The following is a 17,010-nucleotide window of genomic DNA, read 5'->3' on the forward strand; positions in this document are numbered from 1 at the left end:
ACACGAACAAACACCCACGTAGAAAATAAACAGCTACGTGCAATAACGGACATTTGCAATAAGAGCGGCTTTGCACACTACACCCGATTGGAGGTCATCCATTTCGACGTGATAGACGTGCCATCTATGTTATCGCATTTGTTTCATTTCTCCTGTACACCGACATAACACATAATAAACAAATTCGCCTACACATTCGATTTTTTGCTATATTTTGCAAAGAACATCTCCACTGTCCTAGTTTAGGAAGATAGATTAAGACCCAAGTTCTTCGCTTTCTGCCCCTCCATTGTAATGGTCATTGCTAATCAAGGTTGTTAATCAATTCATCCGAAGAGATTCATACTTTCAACAGCTTCAAAGATTCAAATAACTACTTCAACTAAATAAGCTAATTTTGTCTTACCGATATTTAATAAACTAAAACAACAATTTCAATCGAAAGTCTATAATGCTTTAATAACTTCTTATTTATTTTCATTGCTGCGACAATTATAATAACTTCTAATACTATACTTAATACCTACCTCAAATTTTCATCATTCATAATTATAATTACTTTCTTCTGTTATTGATATTGTTCTCATAATTGGTTTCTATTGTATTAGATTGTATACTATGTATGCATTGTGCGAGGATCAAGTTCGCGGACACGAAAACTGTGATACGGTAGCAAGACTTTACATAAGATTACGTACAGGCATAGTCAGATACTTTATGCAAGTTTTTCTTACCAATTTGAGGCATCACGAACATCATAATTTCTTGGCGTACTGACGATGCGTAAGGCCTAATAATCCCACCTATACTCATACTTAGCGCATTACTCCATAGGATACTGCGGCACATCTGAACTCTCGCTGCTTCCAACTTTCTTGTTTGGCTTATTTTGTTCGCGATTCATGGGTGCATTTCGTACGAGATCACGCAACTATCTGGCGCAATCTGCAGACGCTATACGCATGTGTCCACTGACAAATAGACAAATTTGTTGAACCCCTTATTCACTTTGATAGATAACTGGTTTACTAGGCTTGACTAATATGTTCACAGCAGATGCTTCACATACAGACTTGGCCTCCGTTACACAACAAGTATGTGCCTTAGACTCACCCATACGCCACGATAAAATTGATGTATTATTATAATAACAATGCGTCCAATTAGTTCAATTCTTATCATTGTTGTCATACGTTTACTGTTAAATAACAGTAGAAGTCGCCGCTATAGCAAACAGTCCTATAAACAAAAATTTGCCGAGTAGTCCATTCAACCTAACAATTCACTCACGTAGGTTGAATTGATTGACACCATTAGGGTAAATTGAGCTCAGTTAACAGTACCATCTTCAGTTGTAAATTATTTAGATTTGAATTTCTAGACTTCTTGCCTTTGCCGAAATTCGTATATTATGAAATCATGGAAGATCTCACCCGATTGCCTCATGGCAAAACACTTAGTGCATCATCGATTGCCTCATGGCCAAACACTTCGTACATCGTTGAAATTTCACTTCTGATGGTAGCTTGCTGCTCTATGTCATTTTAGATGCTCTCAATAACGAGTTTACACATCTTCATATGCAGATATCCGCTGTAGTGCGTACCTTGGAAAGATCACGCGTTGCCCATGGTCTACGTCGCCTCCTACTCTAATTGTTATATCTTGTAATTCCTACATCTCGTGTCTTTCAGTGAATGTTTTCCTGCCATAAATCGCTATTGTTTTTTTATCTCTTGGACAGCTTCGCCTGCCCGGGCGGAGGCACTTCGCGGTTTCACGAACGATCTGTGTGACGTTAATAAATGGCGATGACAATAATTGCTATAATAATATTAGAACAGAGTTCTACTAGTGAATGTAAAGCTCTTTCCAACGTGTGGTAGTCATTGGCAATATTCAATTCAATAAATTTGAATTTGGCTACACTTGGCCAGTGTTTGTATTCATAAAGGCCGAACAGACGAATAGCTCTGTAAGCCGATAATAGCGATACAGGAGCGCGTTCAGTTCTCTGTTCGCCGGCAGCAGTGTTCTACATCGAAGCATTTTGCCTATCTCATACAGAAAAGATATTTTTACTTTCAACTATGGTTATGTAACAGCTGGTTGCCCTGTGTATATTTCTAGATCAAGTGTACTTATTTAGTTCACACATATATTGAACTAGTCGAAATAAGAACTGGTTCTTAGCACACACCTTTTACGCACAACTGTTCTGCGTCGAATATATGAATACATCTTTTACAATCTCACAATCTTCATAAATGTATCCTGTATATTGGATCGAATTAGATATGGTTAATTCATTGATAATATTTGACAGAACCTCTGTTACCTCGTTCCCTAAACTCTCAGGGTTTCCCCGATGCATGCGTTCTGTCCTCTTCAATTCTGGGTTAACAACCGTCTATCCTGCGATGAATAATCCATATATACTTCTCCAGTCAAATTCCACATGATTGCACCGTTTCAAAATTTTCCCGCCGTTTCCTTGGCGAGAACGTCATTCGAACTTGTAATTATTAACAGAGACGGATGTAGTCGCAATTGAATTGCGCTTACTGATATTATTATTAGTATTATTATAGTTGTTATAATTATTGTGATCATCATAGTTTTTCTTGCAGTGCAATGCTTTCGATTCGGCAGCGTGCAGATATGACGAGGCATTCGCAGCAGACTCAGAGATCCTGTTCTGACCTTTTGTAGCGCGGCCGACAACTGTGGCAGTTATGGTGGCAGTAGGGGCTATCTGATCAGGCGATGTGTCACCGTGAATGCGTATCTTTGATTGTAAAGACAACGGGAGCCTCTCAAGATTCCTGAGTGCCTCACTCTTGTCACTAAGGGTGCCGTTGTATGGAGATACCTGTAATGACGAAGACGGCAGAATTGACATTAGGCCGACATCGTCCTCACCATTATCATCACTGGTGGGGCTGTTTTCTGTTGAGCGGTCCTGGTAATGCTGGTGACGTCGATGGTGATTATGATAATGAGGATGATGATTCTGATCATGGCTGTGAAAGTGATGATGGCGGTGCATAGCTGTCGTTGCAGTGGGTGTCATAGGCGTCATGATGGGCGATCCGGGTCCTGCCGAATCGGCGATTACGGCTGCCAGCGCGATAATCGCGTCGGATTCAGTATCGCAGCAATTGCTATTATTCGTAGCGGGCGCGTCAACGGGGCCGGGGTCAGGATCAGCGGCAGGCGACGACGAAGACGAGTCGCCGGTAGTATCGGCAGTGGTTGTCGAATCTTGACTGGTCAACGAGTCGCTGCTGCGAAACCTCCTCGGCGGACGCAGTGGCGGGATGATCATACCACGCATCATACGGCGAAACGCAAATGGTGTCCGGGAGCTGCCCGGACGTGGTTTCCGAGTCGAGGCCGTCCGCATCCTAAAGAGGAAACTATTCCTCCATGGGGCTACCGCTGGGGTCCTATGAGTAGAAGTGACGATGAACGACGTATGAAGAGCAAAAACGAACAGGAAGAGGAAAAGCACCCTCAAACGAAGATGGAGTTGATATGAGCATCGGGATAAACACATGACGACGACGACGATGACGGCAGACACGAAACACGGACAGAAGAAAAAGCAAATAACAGAAAGATCAGTTAACGGTGACGAGATTAGGTCGACAGCATTCGTCATCAATAGCTGAGTAATAGCGTGGCGCCTGCGAAAGAGGCTCAGATGGAACTAACTGTCGTAGAAAAGTAAGAAATAAAGCAAAGGCCTCTATGAAGTAATTACGGCACTTTTAAGATGGACCAAAAATAGAAACACGGCAGAAAAGAAAAACACGTGTATCATGATGGCATGATAAATACGTCGTTGTGAATCGTCGTTTTGTTTCGTTAGGTTACACCAGCAGATCGATGAATTCATCAAACCATACGTCTGTGCATTACCAGCTTCACGCATTAGTCACATTTTAGCGTCTGCCTATTTAATTGTTTGCTCGTCTGAAACAAATTAATACAAGTATGGAAGATATGCATATACGTGTTTATACGTCACTGATAGAACGCACATAATATACCTTCTTCACACGCTTTTATTTGGATTTTCACAGTTAACAAGACGAGACAGACCAACCCTGGTGGATGGGTTTCATTAATCGCCTATTTTGCTTAGCGTCAGACCGGTAAAAATTAATAGGATCCTAAAGGCAAAGCGCTTACGTTGTATTTCAATACTGAAACGTATCTGTGTAATTATTGTTAAAACTCTCAAGCAGCTTCAGAGAATATCACATAGGGAATTAAATGCAATACCTCTGTAGATCATTTAGAAAAACTATTTTCTAACAAAGTGTACTTTGGTAAAATTTCAGCATCTACGACTAGGCTGTACTTCCATATTGGAACTCTAACAATACGGCTTAATTAATACAAAGGCGTATGAAAACGCTGGACATTAACATGTTTTCGTGATGATGTGAATTACGCGAAGCTAGGCTTTCTGCAAAATTGAACCATACTTTCGTACACAAACAACCTATGACTGCGGCCTTTGTGCTGTAGAAAAATTCAAATAGGCCTTGTGATTGATTTTGTTCACGGTCTCAAGCATCCTTACGCGGGACCCCTCAAGGCCTACAGGTCGTTCTCCTTAGTTTCTGAAGATGTCGTGAAAACGTGCCTTTTACAACCCTTGTGTTTGCTTACTGTTGTACGTCACCGCTGAGCTATCAAAAGGATTGATTGTAAGCTGTGAGTTAATTCTTTATCAATCAGTTAAGAGGCCAAGCAGGTGGGCGCAAAAGCATCAGATGCACGCTTAGACTCGTCTTGCTAATACGATCAGCACATGAGCATTTTCGACAAATTCTTTTGCATTTCATATATCACCTGATCCCATTAGCTGTGGGTAGAGTGTCGAAGTGCAACAATTTTTCATATGCTTTTGTGGACTCCGTTTTCTTCTTTTTTTTTTCTTACATAATATCCATTCCGTTATAGACAAATCAAAATCAGCTAGATTAATTTGCCAAGCCAACGTTTTCTAGTTGGTAGTGCTGCTAGCGGTGGTGCGAACTTCACCAAGACAAGAGACACGTAATCCTCATTCTCATGTTCCACTCTATGTACCTCTATCTCTTCGTCTCTTTTTCCTATGTATCATTGCCGCTCATTGACGACCTGCTCGTGTTGGTCTGCTCGCGACAAGTGACTACTGCGCAACCGATGGAAGACAACTTCCATCAGTCGCCGATACTTACGGCTTCTTGTCCACCATAGCTGCTACCCTCTTGCCCTGGAGCAGAATCACCAACAATGTTACAACCACATACGACGATTGTCATCAACAACAAGAAAAACAACAACAAGAACAACAACACAGCGCGATAAACTTTTAATAGAAACTCGAACGGATTAATACACAGGAAAGTAAGTAAAGCCTCGACAGCCCGTAATAGCTTGAAACAGGTAACTCTTAACGAAATTAAACTACGGAGGATCCGGCACCAATAAACGAACTAAGGAGGAAACGAAAACTTGGGTAGTAATTAATCAATCCAGAATCAACGATCAGCCATTTTTTAATTTTATTCGTTAATTTCGCAAAACTTCTTCGTAATCTAACAACATTTTCGAAATGTGAAAAATTGGGAAAACGAAATTGACTGTTGCACTAGTATTGCGTGAACTGCTGCTTTGACATTGCGTCAGCAGATTGGCCTATTATTGATTTCGAATTACAACAACAACAGGCACTTAAGTCGCAGAGACATAACAGTGAGCCTTGTGGTACGCCCGCCAATTATAAACAACAAATCAACTGTGATCGATAAAGAATTCGAGGAACACAAGAATTTCAGACTAGACAACTTGACCGGATCACTGCTTCTACGAATTATTCCGTGTCAGAATCAATTTTGGTATAACACCATGATTAAAGGTTCAATATATGAGTTCATTACCTCTGATTCAGACGGCACTATATGAGCCCCATTCCGGCACAGTTCCTGGAGCACGGCGAGGCCCTTTGCGCGATTTTCACTATATCTGTTTTCCCATGCGTGGAGCAGCTTGTTGTTATACCTGGACAACGGCAAGAGATACAATAAGGTTATACATATATGGTATTCTTCGGACCGGATATTTAGGCTTATAGGTACATAGTTTCCCATGTTCCCAATGGCGTTTAGAAATCGTCCATAACAGTCTATTTATTTATCGTTATCAGTTAATAAATTGATAAATTTGTATTATCATAAAATAGCGCACAAATTCTATTTCGGTCCTCAAGCATAATCACCCATCTATGATAGCACCGGACTTATATTATCAAATATTATAAGAACAAACAAAAAACGGGTTTTTAAGTCAATCTTACCTACATAGCTAAAAAAGCAACAACCGACCCTTTACCACAACTTTAAAAATAGCAATCTTTATAGTAATATATAAATGCGTTTACTTGAATTTAGAACAAAAAATGAGTAAACAAAAAAGTTACCTTGGAGGAACGAGGTGTTCGAAGTCGGCTGAAGGCAGAACTCGCTCAAAATTGGTCTCTCGAGATCGTTCCAACTCGTCCTCAAGGTCTGCGAGTATCGTAATGTCGTTCGGGAGCAATTTCTCCAGAATAGCTCCCTCTCGAAGCTCGAGCTCCTCACAGGTAAAGAAATCATGTTTTTGCTGTTCCGCAACGGTCAACTGTTTTCGGTGAAGGCCGGCTGACATAAACAACAACTGAAATGATCAACGACAATAATTCTGGCATATTGTCAACCATTTTAATAAAAAATGTTGTAGTTAACAACGATTGTTAGCACGAGATGAAAATCATTGATAGATGTATCTTATATCTGAAAACAACTTATTTATATAAGTTGTTTTCAGATATAAGATACATCTATCAATGATGTTATTTATATAACATCACAGCCAATGCGATGAATAAATACTCCAAAGGTGCATTGTCATCACATCTGTTTCTACCAATCCATATTTTCTACAAGTCAAGCATTGCATTTACTTAATACTCAAATAACTCGCAGATTCGTACAAGTTAGCTGAATAAAAACGAGCTTTAATTTAGAGCCATTCCCTCCAGAGGTTGACAATTTTTTCATCGGTTTAACGCTCTACAAACCCGTTTTATATCTTTCAGGAGCGACTACTTTATAACTTTTATTACTCGAGGTGTAAAGAAGGTACGTTTATATAGTAGAAAAAGGGCAATTTACATCGCCACGTTGCAGCCCATAATCCGTAGGGTCAAGGCGAGCGTTGTCTGCTGCAGGCGGTAGTCGAAACCCACTGAGATTTAAAGTGTCCCTTATCAGCGGCTCCTTGATCGCATGGTCGTTTGCCGAACTCGCACGCATGCTCGGCGAGATGTTCACCTCGAGTAGCCACGGGCGCAACTCCGCGTCCAATAGCACATCGAAGCCAAATAACTCGAAGCACGAATAACGAGATGGTGCGTGTGTCATCGATGCACGTGAGATTGGTCCTTCAGCACTGAAAAAGCGAACGATTTTGTAAAAAGTTGCTTAAAATTATAAATTTTATAACTTTGACCAACCTTTACATATATATACGAAGCATTCGCTAGGTCAGATCATGGGCGCAACTTGAAATCTTAATAGACAGATGAAAACAATCCTGTTCAAGTTATGCGGGCCTATCATTGCCTACACGTTCCTTTTTCGCATCGAAAACATAAAAGTAATTAACTTAAATTCGATTAGGGGAAGCTGAATTTCACTATGTATGCGATTTTTCGTCGCGAATGTTGAAATATCGAGCATGGACGCATTAAACAAACTTACGCTATTAAAGTTTTAACGATGACATTCACAAGACTATTCCACACTTTCCCCTGATCAACGTCAGGCTTCGTTAATTTCAGATGACCCCAAAATTCATCCAGGGTCCATTTCTGTTCGTCGGAATACTGAGCACTCAGCTTATTTAACGAGTAATTGGTTAAGTGCATGAATGTGTTATCTAGGCTATCTACAGATTCCGAATAGGCCATTGTGGCAAATCGCAGCATTCCTGTAATAAAAAATTCTCAAATTAGCTAGCAGACTTAACAAATTACTCCAGTTGGTAAAGAGCTACAATGGGCGCACTTATATTCTTGATTCAACAGCTGTTACAGCAGCAACGTACAATCAACTCTCAACAAACGCTTATAAGAACAACGGACCGCTGATGTGGTACGATAAAGAAAGAAATGCGATACTATGATATGATATAACACACTAGAAGTTCAATCCTATTTCTAACCTCCGAGACGCTTCAGAATGGACGCTAGCAGAATCAATCAGTTATGTAATGAATACAATTACATTTTGAACGATTGGGTGTTATTACATGATCGAATCAGAATAACGTTAAGTGTTAAAGAAATATCAGCTTTTGCAGCCAACTGTACAGTATCCGCTGGACCAAATAATTATCAGCATTTACATAGAAACAGTGACGCCAACTTATGTCCGCATAAAAATTAACTATACGCACCTTGTTTGTAGACATAAATTTTTAAAGGATCCCAACAAGTGACAAGGGCGTATAGTCTTAAGTCGAACTTATTTCCTCGAATAAGTAATGGTCGATGTATATACCGCTGGACAACGAGAGCTTCCTGAAGTTTGTGCGAGATCTGACTCCAGCGGGACACAATAAAAACTCCCGTTCCACGAGATGCCGCCGGCTTCAGTGTACATGCGCGTAGAAAAATGCACGAAGAAATACTCTTGTTTCAAAGAATTAACCTTTAAATTGGAACATATCGGAGACAGTGCTGCGCTCCTGCTCAACTTTCTAATGGAACTTATGTTTGTCGTAAACTTAGCTAGGCTTTCGAAATATGACAAGAGGAAGTTTCAACCAACAATGGCTTCGGGATCATCGGAACGTCCGCGATAAAGGAGCTGGTTGTAGTGAGAAACGTTCTTTGACTGCGTTTTGTGTCGTTAAAGAAATATCCAGTTAGAACAGGAGTCTTCAAAGGCTGCTTTTAGTCGCTACCCTTATAATGTAATATTTGCATGTGATGTAGTTATACCGGTTTTGCTATCCAGCGATGATTTTGGGGTCCCTCCTTTTTCCATGCTTTCTGGAACGCTTTAGACTCCTGCGGCAGTAGAAATGTCTGCGGAACGAAATCAAGTTCGATGGCAGCATTTTTCTTCAACCGCGACAAATTGAGGTGCAGCTTATCCTTTCGGCCAAGATGAAAGCTACCAGGAAAATGGTTCACTTTTTGAAACGGGTTCATTCCTGCGAAGAACGCGAACTTCATATGTTTGCCCCACATAGCGCACCATTTGTTTTCATCTGTCAAAAAACAAACGACAAAACGCTTTGACAGTCAATGGAGATATCTAGCTGCCTTTAGGACTTCAGTACGTATGATAATTACAGTAAGTAATATATCGATTATCTTTCTTGCTCTTTTAGATAATACGTAAATCATCGTAATATTCACAGTGAATTATACTAGATGTACAATGCGGTTCAGGCTTCCTAAGGAGGTACTCATTCGGCCCAAAAAGAACGATTACTATTCTGCCTAACGATAATTAGATTCAAAACTATCATATTTAACTAACAATACTGAGGGTTCACTAATGTTCATTATAAATATACCTTCTCCGCCTTCATTACTTATAGACATTTTCTTATTGCGTTCTGTCATTCGAACTCAGCGAAATTCTATTTTTCTACCTCACATTCATTTGTCCTTAGTAAGAGATGTTTGCCTTTCTGAACACTACGGCGCTCACGTTCCAAATCAAAAAAATGTCTGGAGCCCGTACACTACATTTGGATCGATTGTTATAGACCTCGCCAATAACATCATAACAGAAGCGATATCTTTCGTGACATTCACGCTTGCACATGATCGCCACTCCATTGACTGACGTCAGCAAGTCATAATATTAACAACATCTACAGTGTTGGCTCACCCCTCGCTCTCCAGTGCCACCACAGCAGGCTTAACGGGCCTATAAAAAGATTAACGACTACTGTGGCCCAGTGGGGCTGAGGACGTATAATTTTCATCGCATGAAGTACTACTTTTTCTGAAGGTCCCATCTACGGCGTACATGTAAAGAGAAGTTAGTTGATAGACGCATACCAATTCAAATGCGTGTAAATGTTATTTGACTAGTTAAGTCCTTTAACAGGATCGACACAAGTCCGCAATTGAATGTCTGATCTGCGAGTATAGCGCAAACGGTCGAATAGCTCATCACTCAGTAGCAATAAAATAAATCATTGCGATCAATAATGCACATAGCACACCACTATATGAATAAAGACTAAAGCTATTTTATAGCTCTAGAACGTTGTCCCGCCCGATATCAATGTGTTGACCTTAAGAAGTTCCAACAATTGAATTTCATAGTTTAAAGGGTGAGTATGGAGGTGCTGTGTTTCAAAAATAGCTTGACTAATTGTGCCACGGTTCAACCAAACAAACGGCATCTCCTGTGACATGGTTATCGACTGCGGAGCTGCTTTACACTACACGTAGCTTTCCACGGTAACAGATTCAGCTCACAGAGTGTGTGAAAAATCAGATCATCAAATTACGCTTGTTCTTCTTTGAAGTTTGAACACTTTTTGATATCGTAGCTAACTTACACTGAATCAATTACCGTGTAAGAAAAGACTTGTGACATGCGAAACGTTAGATGCCAGAACGGCATCGTAAGGCCCATGAACAATACATGATAGGCAGTTCTCTACAATTAAGCTTGCTCTAATTATTTGCACAGACCTGACGTAATTCTAAATCCCGATCTCCGTACTGTCTCACGAACTATAGCAGGTGTGATACTGGTCAGCTTCCATTTGAGATGATTCCGTACCCCAGCTGGGAGCGGAACCACCTCTTTCTCATCCGCTGGCGCGAAAAAGCGCATTGTTGGAGGCACCTTTGGAAAGAGACTACCTCGTAGAGGGTACTTTGCCTTTCCCTAAAAAAAAACAATTAGGCAGCAAGGGTTAAATATGTAAGCGAACAATTAAAAGAAAGAAAAACTACTATCCGGTAACATACTATTTATTAATCACGTTGCTGTTTTTGCAACCCGCGTTTTGCATCTGCAATATGCTGAGTACCATACGCCTAAAAGCAACTTTTACAAAGGTTGTTGTTTAATATATGTTCTTCTTCACTGTTTCTTATTCGAACAAAATACTAAAAACACATTGCCTATCGTCTGCTAATGAATATTAACAAAAATATTCAATACACACGATTATAGATGGTAGAGTTAAATCAATAAATCAACATGATTTTTTTTTCTAATCAACCTCAAATGAACTCACAAAACTGAAGACCAGTGATTTTCCTATAAATGATTCAACAAGAAACGAAACGCTCCCGCATAGCCTTCAATATAAATTACGAATTTTGTCAATGAATGAAGTATCTATAAATTGAAATGATTTAGAACTATACGCATGGATCATTATCAGCGTACGACTGCAGTCAGTAAAATATCCTGCTGTGGTGAAAAAAATTAATCTAAACAGATAAAAGTCCTCTACCAAACCACAATTTCGTAAAAGGTTTTGCAAAACTAGTATTCTATTTCCTTAGGTATGATAGTGGACTACCATGTTGAAAAGTCACATTTGGTGCAGGACTTAAAAAGCTGCTTGAGTTAGCAAACTAAATACAGAGAAATAGGGAAATATTAAATAACAATGATGACCAATAAAAGCATCCCCTCTTTTCTAATAATATCTCGATATAACCATTAGAGTAATTATATTAATACTATAAACTGAAGTCAAGTGCGAATCAATTGCTCTCCTCTTACAATCGACAGGTATTTTAAGTATGCGAGGTGGCCCCACCTATTCGATAGGTTTGGCTATTGTCATTCTAAATACTTCTTTCTAGCAATATATTTCCTTTGAAGTTCGTTGTGGTTAATAAATCAATATATTTCTAAAAAAAAATTTTATATTTACTAATAGCTTCCAGTAGAGGGCGCTCATCATTGGTCACTTAGCGACAAAGTCACTAAAATTTTTACTGTAATGCTAAGAGACTAGAGACCAATCACCATTGAACTCTGTGGTCAACTGTCCTATAATGATGACAATGAGTCCGTGTAGCTGTAGTTCTCTACGTGACATTATAATACATCTGGCTATAATCGACTTCGTTTGGTAGCCTTCAGGCCAATATGAATAACTCTAACAAATCGGTTTACGATCGGCCTACTTTAACACTAGACATCATAAGTTGCCGCTTATCTACAGTATTGTCTGCACTTACAGTATTATTACGGTCTAACGAAAATGATTCGCTGAATATTAGCAGCAACAATTCACCACTTTCAATAGGAGATGACACCCTTAAATACACAGTCCATATCAGTCATCAATTTTTTTCTTCAATTTTTGACTGTTGAATTCTCGCGACACTGGACGCAGTCACCATTGATATAGATCGCTGAATGATAGAAGAGTACAAACATGCGTTTGTTCATCTTTTTCATAACATTCAACTGTCCTTGAAGGTGTTCTTCAAAAATAGGAATGACTACTCAGAAGACCATAGATAAGGTAGGAAGTATTGTTTTGCAAAACAGTTCAGCAATGCACAGCGGTATCATGTGGTCACCCGATTGCAGCCAAATTTGCACGTAAAGCTATTACGAGAAGCATCTAATATTCAAACTTTTGAAGACGCCGCTTCGGTTTAGTAACGCGTCTCATGTAAATATCTGCTACAAGCATCGATCATTATAAGTTGGCGTTTTTGTACAGTGACTTCTAGAACCTATATTATTGCCTTTTTTCCATATTCTTCATAGAACGCTGTGGAATCCTTTACCAACCGATAACTTTTTTCGTTATCGCTGTGATATCGTTATAGTGACAGGCAGACACGTCTGGGCAAAATAGTGTCATTATGTGTTTGTCTGGTCATCAGATGCTGATGGCTGAGTTCATTCGGTAACCAGGCCGGCTACCCTAGCAAACTACTTTTTCTATAATATGTATAATAATGTATTAATTGATCATTATTGCTATTAATTCTTTTTTAGAGTTTCGTAATTATTATAAAGTACACCGTCACGCATTCGGCTTCATTGAATCAGCGGCTATGACTTTTGATTACATATGACTTTATGTATGCAGGCATGGCGTAGACTATGAGAGTTGAGTTTTTTCTTTAATATTCTAAAGGAATAAAGTATGGAAATATGCGTTTCGTACGAGCTCCACGATCGATCTAACCCGTATTTTAACTTCTGCCTATTCGCTAGATCTTAAAAACAAATTACAAACTTAACGTACGAAAGCTAAGTTTTGGTTGTCAAGTGTCCATTGTATTGTTCGATGAATCAACATAAACCTCAGTTCGACACCTCGAACGGTCCTAATCCCTACATATCGATGTATTGATCCAGGCCGACATCGGCTTGCGTGATATGACTACTCTGGCGCGAGTCGAGCAACACGACGCTACGTTGAACCAAACACACAAGAAAAAAACTCTTTCACAGAGCACATTCTCATGTTTGCCGTGCCCGCCATATTATAGCAACGTAATGTCTTCACCGAACGACATGTGAGACGCACACTTAAATAGCTACCAGTATTTTCAATTAAACGCAACGGGCAGAACTTCCGTCTGCTTTCCCTCCAAAATGAATTATGTTCTAAAATCCTCTAGAGGGGTCACTTCATACAATTGCACTACCATCTATTCCTCGAAACGCTATCTATTCAATATATACACAATCATGTGCAAACAAAATGCAATGAGTTGAACTCAAGTACTTACATCAATAATCACTTCTTCTTGAGATTCGTCGGCCACCGATACACTTTCTAGAACAGGCATTTTGTTGTGTCTCTCGTGGTGATGACGGATCCTATCGCTCAATAATGGACGATAAACTTGCTCCGGCACCTCCAGTAGCAGGGCTGACTTTCCAAACGGCCTGATTATTCCAATGTGTTATTATAGCGTTCTCTTCTTGGCTGATCATTAGCTTATTGAACGTTTGCGCTGGATTAGCATTGGCGATCCACATCATTGATTGAAGTATTCATCATTTTGACGAACAACATCACTGCGCCGAATTACACAACTGATAATAGCCAAACACATGCTCGCCTTCGCGGCTGGATATCTTCTAGCGGTATCCGTCTTTTGTTTCTGGACCCATGCAGTTGAAATTTTGTCAGTCAGCCAATAACAGCGTAGAAATAAGTGCACGTGCTGGACCTCAGGCACCTGCTTTGCCCGGCGACAGCGGTATCTTGTAGCTACTCTTGGCTTGTTTGAATAGTATCACTGGGGATCTGTGTCTGTTCAGGCCCGCAACCCGCCTTTAATGAGTTTCAATGGTGTGGACCACTTTTGTTGTGGCTTCTTATTGAAAACTGCACGTTCCCGCGTTTTAATGGTGGGTTAAATACTTTCATCTAACCCTTTTGATATTAACACTAGTGCTTCTGCTAATACAGTTAATCGTAGTCCTTTTTTTTGCCACTCCTATGTACAAGGCACTCTCGGCAACAATCCGTACTAGCTAATCTAACTGGCAAGACATCTATCACAAGCACGAGGTACCTGCTATGTGGCAACAACTAGGCACATGCGTGTCATCGGGTATGTCCACAGGCCTTTCGGCCGATTAGCCAGGCCACCGCTAACTCACGATCACGCAGCGTACTGCAAGACGTTCTGTTCGAAGAAGCCGCAAGCGGCCAGGTGGTGGCGCCGACCGTTCACCGTTTGACTGCCGACTCCTTCTCTTGACCACTTCTCGCTGGATTCGTTTTGTAAGGTTCCGTCTGCTCGTGGAGCCGCTCGCTGACACCAACACCGCCAAGCGAAGCGGGCTTTTTCTTTGATTTTATTTCGACTATAATGCTTCCTTCTTTTTTTTTTCGTATGCAGTTTTTGAGACCCTTTATTTTCTCTTATAGATCCTTGCTTAACTGGAGAGACAACTGTCACTCAGTTGAATTAAATGCTAGTACTGTTGCTCGGGAGAACTGTTGTTGATGAATCTATAGATGCTTTCGCTGGCGTTTAGGGACGTTTGAGACGCACACCCCTTCACGACAATTGGGCAACCACAGTCAACTACTGTACTATTAACCAGGCCAGTCGGACCTGCTCAAATCAGCCGACAAAACAATGACACTCGAGCCGCCCGCAACGAGACCATTTTTGCAATAGTTGCACGCTGTGGCCATTTCTGATCCCGGCTGGTCATCCTCGCTTTTCTATGGGTCCTGTTCTTTCTTCACCTCCACGTTTCGAATGTTTATGTACCCGCCAGCTTTATCCGCAGCGACGCAGAGCTCTACGTTATTCTAAAACAGACTGTCACTCCTGTAATGAGCACGACAAAATTCCCTGCACAGTGCTTGTGCAGATAGAACACTACTCAATGCCGCTACCACTGGCTATTATGACGACTGTTAGCGGCTGCTAATTCGCCACTAGTCAAGAGACAGTCAGTGGTTGTATCGCTTCTGCTGCCCGCCGTTTTTGCGCCGTTGAGACGTCGTTAGAACCGCTGAAACGGCTTTTAGTATCATTCAGCGCACCCAACAGAAAAGAGCACCCCACACAGATCCAATCAGCAGTCGACACCAACGGGCGGCATCGGATGGTTTTCGAAGAATGACAGAATGGCGGGAGTGCAGCTGCGGATTCGAGTAATTTGAAGGCTAACCTGATTGGCGTTGTTGGAGCCCCCAACATCAATAGCGAGAGCAGCACCATTTGACACTGCGGCGCAGCCAACCAATACAACGAGGGGCAGCAGCAGCAGTAGACCAGAGTGGATTAAACCGGTGCAACACGGTTTGTATCGATCGGCACATAAGATCTCCTACCACTAGCGTATCTACCGAAGGCTCAATAGTCGCATTCAGCTCTGTGTTTCGTCCTTCTCCATTACTAACTATCTTTTGCAAAAAGTGAAGTTATATAAGTTTTGCCCCGCCTCGATGTCCCGCTGTCGTTGTTCGCAGACACCAGCCCGCCACCAGCTAAAAACACGTTACCCACAAACACAAACGTTCCTTTCGATCTGTTGCTGTGTTGAACTGAAATGTTTTACAATCTCTCTGCACCACCACCTTTTCTGCTATGGCTGCCACTACGGTCTGACTTTGCTCTGCTCTGCTAACGGGGCAACAACAGTAGCAGGCGGCGGGAAACGCGTCCCTTGTTCGATGGAATGAACAACTTCGAATAAAGTCGCTAGTAGCTAGTCGTTCGCCTATCCGCACGACAGATACAATACAGGACCAGCGCCGCGAGATAGATTGAGCAAGGCCGGAGCAGACGCTTAGATGACATCAGCGTGCATACAGCGCTCCGGCTCGGTGCATTCGGTTCAAACACCGATTTGACTCTTCGAGCAGAAACTACCGTCAGAAAACAACGGACGTGATACGGTACTGCTTAAAATAGTCAACCTAAGAAGATAAGTCAGACCGATTCGTCTGCTGGTTCTAGCTTGGACCACGTACATGGAAGGGATTGAGTACTGATGACAAGACGTAGCGGGCAAAGATCATTGCAGAAATATGACACAAGGATGCATTCATAAAGATTTTTCGCGGTTTAATTATTCAGAGATAACTAAAAATGGCCAAGAGCCATAAACGCTTCTGTAAGACAAAATTAGCTAACTAAAAATGTCATCACAGATGGTGCCAATTAACCAACTACTCTTATTTAGCGATTTGTAAATCCAAACATGACACAGCAATTCTGAGCAGCAGAAGATTCGTGAAAGAGAATTACTTTGTGTTGAATGAAGAATGATGGCTTTTTTAGGTTTCTCCACGCAGGTACAGATACGTTCTTGTAGTGATAATACGGTTTGTGGCACGCAACCTTTGCTCTACGTACGATCCTATCAGAAAGCAGATTTACACTTTGGTATGTCATTATTATGATATCAGTGGGATTTGACGATCTAAATGTAACGCTCTATGCTTCTTTATAAGCAAATATAATCA

At 41.0% G+C, this 17,010-nt stretch overlaps 1 protein-coding gene across 2 annotated transcripts; it reads right to left on the reverse strand.

The window, feature by feature from the left end:
* Nucleotides 1–432: 432 nt before the first annotated feature.
* On the reverse strand, nt 433–16,939 carry LOC111272337 (tubulin monoglutamylase TTLL4). 2 transcript variants are annotated; one of them, XM_022853746.2, is made up of 10 exons: nt 13,799–16,936; nt 10,766–10,964; nt 9,044–9,315; nt 8,497–8,689; nt 7,800–8,028; nt 7,212–7,488; nt 6,479–6,714; nt 5,940–6,060; nt 5,238–5,272; nt 433–3,449 (listed from the first exon to the last, which is right to left on the reverse strand). In XM_022853746.2, the coding sequence occupies exons 1-10, from the start codon at nt 13,856–13,858 to the stop codon at nt 2,507–2,509; spliced, it is 2,565 nt and encodes an 854-aa protein (XP_022709481.1). In that variant the 5' UTR covers nt 13,859–16,936; the 3' UTR covers nt 433–2,506. The 2 variants fall into 2 exon arrangements, with proteins under 2 accessions (XP_022709481.1, XP_022709482.1); XM_022853747.2 differs by lacking the exon at nt 433–3,449 and adding an exon at nt 3,457–3,978 and having other exon boundaries at nt 13,799–16,939.
* Between the last annotated feature and the right edge of the window lie 71 nt (nt 16,940–17,010).

Source organism: Varroa jacobsoni, unplaced genomic scaffold (genome assembly GCF_002532875.2).
Source record: "Varroa jacobsoni isolate VJ856 unplaced genomic scaffold, vjacob_1.0 contig02042, whole genome shotgun sequence".
Classification (NCBI taxonomy): domain Eukaryota; kingdom Metazoa; phylum Arthropoda; class Arachnida; order Mesostigmata; family Varroidae; genus Varroa; species Varroa jacobsoni.

Excerpts from the sequence above, each read along its gene's own strand:
- LOC111272337 (XM_022853746.2), bottom strand. The coding sequence starts at position 13,858 with ATGCCTGTTCTAGAAAGTGTATCGGTGGCCGACGAATCTCAAGAAGAA. Across the intron at positions 6,061-6,478 it reads GAACACCTCGTTCCTCCAAG|GTATAACAACAAGCTGCTCC; the intron begins GTAACTTTTTTG and ends GCCGTTGTCCAG. Across the intron at positions 5,273-5,939 it reads TAGTGCCGTCTGAATCAGAG|GGCAAGAGGGTAGCAGCTAT; the intron begins GTAATGAACTCA and ends ATTCTGCTCCAG.